We start from the raw sequence: 6,551 nt of genomic DNA, 5'->3' as shown, positions 1-6,551 counted from the left end.
AGCTGGTTTGAAACTTTCCATTTCTGCTTAGTAGCTGCTTTACACTCTGATCCCGGATGCTCCTGTGAGCTCAGCACCCAGAGCTGCTATGGGGGAGACCCCAGTCCCAGGACACAGCTGTGGTGGGGCTCCACTTCTGTTGGAGTCCTTTTTCTTCTCCTCTCTTCTCCTTGCCTTTTACCTCCCACTGCTACTGCTCCATTTTTGCCTTTTGACCACTATAAATCAAAGGAGTGTCACTGACACTGGGGATGGGGTGGGAGCAGCAGACAGCACTGACCTCAGCTTTGCACACATCATACATTTTACCTGCCATCCTGTTGCAGCAGCTGCCATTTACCGGCTGTCCAGTCTCCAGCAGCAGGAAAACGTGCCCCGGACACCTCTCTTGCTAATACAGAGCGAGAAGTGGTTTGTCTCACTCCACATAAAAACCAACTGCTTTGTGCTTAGCAGTAGCTTTAAATGCCATCTGGCTCAGAGGTGTTTTGTGGAACTTCCCTTCTGTGGGAAAACTCACAGTGTCAGATAAGGCTCGGGGTGTGCAGGATTTGCTTCTCTTACCTTTGCCTAATGCATCAGTCCCAGAGAGACTGATGCCAGCTGACAGGCTAAGGGATGGGTGCTGCTGTGCCAGCTTTTACTTCCATTTTATCGCCTGCAAGGCAGGCCTGGGCCAGGTGCAAAGCTCGCATGCTTGGGGCTCTCATAACTCCCTGTAACAGAAGAAATGCAACTGCTCCCTCGTCTTTGAACTCTGCAAGAGTGTATCCATAAATGTAAGAGTTCATTCCAAGATATGTAAACGTTAATATTTCAAATAACATAAACGCATTTAAACCCTAAATATATTTCAGTTCTTAAATATGTGACCTATATATATTTAAAATAACCAGGCAGTTGGTATATTAATTTACCTAATCAAAGGGGAGATGATGTTGAAAAATTTTGTTGCTCATGATGTTTTCTGGAATACTCTTCTCCTGCTTCAAATGTCTCTGAAATCACCCAGGATTTGCAGGGAGAAGTACCTCATATGTCAAGAAAGTCAGCTGAACAGAGCTGTTGCAATTTTTCATGAGAAATTTCTTGTGACATGCACTTTGTAGAAAATCAAAACTCACATTTTCCTTTGTCAGTGAGAGGAGGAAGAAAGTGGTTGAAAATGAAAAATCTTCTGTCAGAAGCGTCCAGGTTTGTCTTTCAGGCATGCCTTCAAAACCAGGGAAATTTTAGGTGAAATGAAAATGTTTCAATATTTTTTATGTTTAAAAAAACCCACTGGTTTTCATCCAAAACAATATTTTTCAAATTTTGTTTGTACATCAGCCCTAAACAGTTATTGTCCAGTAGCAAAGCTACATAACATCTGCTCTCGCTAGTGGCTTTTGGATGTGGGAAAGAGTGAATAAACAGCTTTGGTAAAGAAAAGAAACTAATTGGAGCTGCTTAGAAAGATCACTGCTACTGATACTCGTGTATATTTATGCTTCTCATTATTTCAAAATGATGCAAACAAATCACATCTGAGATTTTTTAATTTAAAGTTCTTAAAGCTCAGAGACACAGGGTACAAGAAATTGGAAGAAACACAAATTAAAATGTGTGGAGGAATGTGAATATATGTTTTTACATTACATGGTATCATAGAACTCCAAGGGAAAAAGTTGAAGGAAATAATTAAGACGAGCTTGTCAACATGGGGATGAGAATGAAACCTTAATCTCATTACTATATTCGTTGCATCTATTGGTTTACTGTTAGGATTCGTTGTCAGAAGAAATTAGCCCTCTCGACAAGCCCAGCCTTCTGTGAAGCATTTAAGGATGTAACAATATGATTTACACTCTTAAACATCTGTGTATGAGCTGCTTTAACAGGGAAGGTATTTAATTCCCTTTATAGTTTTATTACTATCTCAGTTTTCAGATAAGCTGTTAAATAAACCAGCTCAACTTGTCTATCTGTAGAAGAAAAGCAATTCCTTCCCCAAAAATACGCCCACTCTACATATCCATGGAAATTTCCCTCTAAGGGATTTCAAAGTACATCACAAGCTCCAGCCCCGATTCAGGCAAGCACCCCATCTGGGATCCTCACTGCGAACAGGCAGACATTACACGTTATGAGGCTTCTGGAGTTCAGATCTACGTGTCTAGGAACAAAGAGGATGTAAAATTAAGGGGAAAACCAGCTGTAGAACCATGCTGGCAAGTGAGTATTTCTCTTCTGTGTTTTTCTAAGCACATCTTCACTAAAGAGCTTACCCCAGCGTTGCTTTTAACCCTTCCCTTGTAATAGTGAGAACCTGTCACCCAAGTCAGCTGGACTTCTCCCGGGTGGTAAGCTAAAGTGTGGGCAATACTTTCAGCACAACTGGAGACTATGCTTTGCATTGAGGGCAAAGACAAAATCACTCCACGCTCATTAAGACTCAAAGATGAGCATACAGTGCCTGCAATGTGTTTGTGAAGTTGGACCATGACCTCCGTGGTCACTTGGGCAATAACCCAAAGGTATTAAAACCCAATGGTCTTAAATTAACAGAGGGTCGATTCAGGCTAGATGTAAGGAAGAAATCTTTTTATGATGAGGGTGGTGAAGTGCTGGAACAGGTTGTCCAGAGAGGTGGCAAATGCCCCACTCCTGGGAACACTGAAAGTCAGTTTGGACAGGGCTCTGAGCAACCTTATCCAGTTGAAGATGTCCCTGCCCGTGGCAGAGGGGTTGGAGTTGGTGACCTTTAAAGGTCCCTCACAACCCAAAGCATCCTGTGATTCCATGGACCATAGCATGATTCTGATAGCACCCAGAAACCATTGAAAGGCAGCCACGTGCTCAGTGGAGTACAGCTCCACCAAAACCTCAGCTGCTCAGCTCACACTTCAGTACCTTGTGCCCTCTTATGCTGTTGGTGCTGCTTGTGCAGCTCGACCCTTTGGCGATGACAGTGTCTGGGTGCAGCTGTCAGAGCAGGACTCAGTCTGGGTAGACCCACTCTTGGCAGGGGTTATAAGCACAAAGGCTGTTGCTTTCACACCTCAAAATAAAGCGGCTCCATGCACCAGAGCCCCATGCCCAGACCCCTGGGGTCCGTCCCCGGGGGTGCAGAGAGGGATGCACACCCAACAGTTGATGCTAACAGTGCCCAGTATGACTTTCCTCCAGCCACACAGCTATGAGCAAACTGTTCCGGGTGAAGGGGTGTGCTCTGAAACGCTGGTCATGAGGAGTGGGAAACCTGTAGCCCACCTCTCCCTCTGTAAACATGTTTGTCACAATTTAGGGACTGTAAAGCTCAAGTACGAGCCAACCACCACGAGAAGCATTCTCATGTTATAATCCCACAGAAACAGTCAGATAAATTAAACAAACAAAACCCCCACTATGCATGAAAAACCTTGCGGCTGTGAACTGGGTCTTGTTTGCTCTATAAGGAAGAAAGTTACCTGTAATTCAAGTAATAGCGACCACGGGGGAAGTGCGCCGGGTGAGGTCACACGAGCAAAAGTAGGGCACTGAGGCTGCCCCAGGTGACTACCTCCGACAGGTATCTAAATTGCAGCCAACGGCTCAGTCCTGCCTGTTCGGAACTGCCAGCGCCCGGCGGGAATTCTGCCCCTTGGAAATCGCCCCGTGCTTCTGACGGGCAAAGGTCGATACGGCGCCCCTCGGCCGTACGCCGCGCCGCTTCACGCGCCCCCCGCCGCGGCACAGCCGCGCCCGGTGCGGCCGGCGCCCCGGGAGGCGCAGCAGGCTGCGGGCAGCGGCGGGCATGCGGCGGGCCTCGGCCACCCCGCGCCGCGCTCCGCACCTGGGAAACCCCAGTCACTTCTTCCACTTCACTGCAAGGGCAGGGGCGCCTTTTAGCACAGCGCGCCCGGGCGCTCCCACCTGCTGGGCAGCGCGTCGCGTGAAGGCTGCGAAGGGAGAGGTGGAAGGGGTTGGGCCCCCCCCGGGAAAGATGTGCCGCGGTCCGCCGGGTCAGGCCCCCAACCAGCGCCCTGCCCCGGGGGGTGGCCCGGCCCGGGGGAAGGCGCTTCGGAGGGGACGAGACGCTCTGAGTACCCTGGGGCCGGTGCAGGCTCTCCCACTGCAGGGCTGCGCCCTCGGAGCCCCCGGTCCCCACGGTCCCGCGGGAGGCGACGGCTGCCAGCGCCCGCCGAGCCGCTGCCCCCACCAGGGCCGCTCCCCGCCGCCTGCCCCGCGCCGCTCCGGGGCCCGGCCGGGCGGCGGGCCGTGCGCTGCCTGCCGTGACGGGCCCGGCGCGCAGCGGCGGGATTGGCTGTCCCCGGCCGGCGGGGCTGGCGCAGCCGCGGGCGGGTGCGCGGGGCGGGCGGCGCGCACAGGGGACAGGCGGCGCGGATACGGGGCGCCCCGACGGCGGCGACGAGTTCGGGTAGGCAGCCCGGCCCTCCGAGGGGCGCAGCCGCCGCCCCTAGCGCCCGGGCTGATCCCTCTGTGGTGTTTTCTTTTCCCTTCCCTCCCAGGACTGGAAGCGGGACCCGCGCCCCTGACACTGCTATGCCAGCTGAACTCTCCCGGGCCGTGAGAATGCACGCCATCTCCGACCTCCACTCCTCCCTCACCCTGCGACTCCTCAACAAGGGTCCCGAGTACCTCCGCAGGCAGATGGAGGCAGGCAGCCCGGGCAGGAGAAGTGCTGTGGAGAGGCTGGCAGCCGATAAGGCCAAGTACGTGAAAAGCCAGCAGGTAATCAGCACGAAGCAGCAGCCCGTCATTGCGCTTAGCTCAGCCTCAGAGAGCGGCAGCGAGACCTGCTCGGTGGAGAGCCAAACGCTCGGCAGGGGTTCTGGCAGAGGGGAGGGCCCGAAGCCCCTGGAGCCAGCGAAGGCGGTGTACTGCCGGGCCCCCCCGCAGCACGGCCCCCCCATCGCCAGGCGCAACACCCCCAAGAGGCAGATACGGCCGGACTCGTTGGTCATTTACCGCCAGAAATGTGAGTTTGGGAGAGGTCAAAGCCAGGACATCTCGCGGGGGAGTGTGGTGAGGAGGATCTTGCAAGGGTCCGTGAAGGAGAAGCAGTTGGCTTCCCCTGTGATGCCCAGAGTCATGGAGGACACCGCAGCCACCGAGAGCAAAGAGCCTCTCTCAGCAGAGCACAGTGACCATGAGCCGAGCAGCCACGGCTCGCAGCAAACTGTCGCTGTGAGCACCGAAGCCCCACGGGTGTGTACAAAGGAGCATGAGAGACCCTCAAAACTGAGTATACTTCCTGAGGAGGTCAAGGAGGTGAGGAGGAGAGGAGGTCTCCATCGCTCCCAGTCGGACATCAGCTCTCGCTACTCCAAGTCCTTCTCCGAGTTCGATACCTTTTTCAAGTACTGTGGCCTGGAGCAGGAGGTCATTGAGGATCTCGGGAGGGAGAACTTTTCTGTTGTGTCCGACAACGTCTCCTTCAAGATCCGCAGCATCAGTGTGGCTACATCTGAGAGTGACTTCACGAGGCACAGCGGGGACGAGGGGCTGCTGGAGGATGAACTCACAGAGCAGGTCCCGAGCAGCACCTCCGTGATCGAGCGCAACGCTCGGATAATCAAGTGGCTGTACACGTGTAAGAAAGCCAAGGAGACTAACAAGGTGATCCAGGAGCTGGCATGATGGCTTCTTTCAGCGTGCATTGCAGTCTGGTGAACTCAAGGTGTGTGCAAAGCCTCACCCTGTTGATTTATATATTTCTCTTTCCTCTTTAGCGAGCGGTTGACTTTTCTTAGTTTACATGAGTCTTTTCATGAAGGGTAGAAGGAAAATGTGTTTTGTGTGCTACGTGTTCCAGTATGCCCTTTTCGCAAAGCAGAAAACCATGCTGTTACCCAAATACAAACAAATAAATGTTTAAAGCTTGCCAGATTTGATAATGAAATTCAAGGGTCAAAGCCTGTGAGGGATCTCTGCCCTTTGTGGATTCCTGCTTTGTGAACACCTTCTTTTCTCTTAATTTCTGATATATTAAATGCTAGGGGTAAAAAAAACTAAAATGCAAAACAAACTTGGAAAAGTATGCAACCCTTCATTACAGTTGCTTAAGTAACAGACTGAACTGATGCTCTTCAGGAGTACACTGTATTTATACTGTGCTGCTGAAACTATTGCTAATTAGGAGTACACTGTATTTATACTGTGCTGCTACAGCTTCCCCTTCCTTACTCTCCCTCAGTCCTGCACCATTCCCCTTTTGCTCATAAATAGGCACCCCCAAATATGAGGGAAGCGAAGCCAAGTACCCAGCAGTCTTGCTGGCAATCTTATTTGCATTCCCAGCTTTCTGTTGGGACCAGAAAAGTACTTCACTGTTTTAAACTAAAGATAATTAAGACAAATGTGTGGCATCTGGGCTTGGAAAGTAAATACTTCATAGACAGAAGCAGAACAATTTTAGCTCTATTAAAAGCCAATATCCTGGTTTTAATAAAACCTGTATTTATTTTGCATCTGATCTCCTGAAAAGAACTATATTCTTGGGGCCTTTGGTATTTGTGATCTAGTAGATAACATTTTTTTCTCCTTGCAATACATGAAGCCCTTAGGAT

At 51.0% G+C, this 6,551-nt stretch overlaps 1 protein-coding gene across 1 annotated transcript; it reads left to right on the top strand.

Annotated features, from left to right (window-relative positions):
- Positions 1 to 4,524: 4,524 nt before the first annotated feature.
- Positions 4,525 to 5,713, top strand: FAM110C (family with sequence similarity 110 member C; the record flags this gene model as incomplete). Its single annotated transcript, XM_084261946.1, has 1 exon — positions 4,525 to 5,713. The coding sequence occupies one exon, from the start codon at positions 4,525 to 4,527 to the stop codon at positions 5,620 to 5,622; it is 1,098 nt and encodes a 365-aa protein (XP_084118072.1). The 3' UTR covers positions 5,623 to 5,713.
- Between the last annotated feature and the right edge of the window lie 838 nt (positions 5,714 to 6,551).

Source organism: Gallinula chloropus (assembly GCF_964237585.1).
Source record: "Gallinula chloropus genome assembly, chromosome: 3".
NCBI lineage: Eukaryota > Metazoa > Chordata > Aves > Gruiformes > Rallidae > Gallinula > Gallinula chloropus.
The sequence above is the reverse complement of the archived record's forward strand: the minus strand, read 5'-3'. Positions and strand labels throughout refer to the sequence as shown.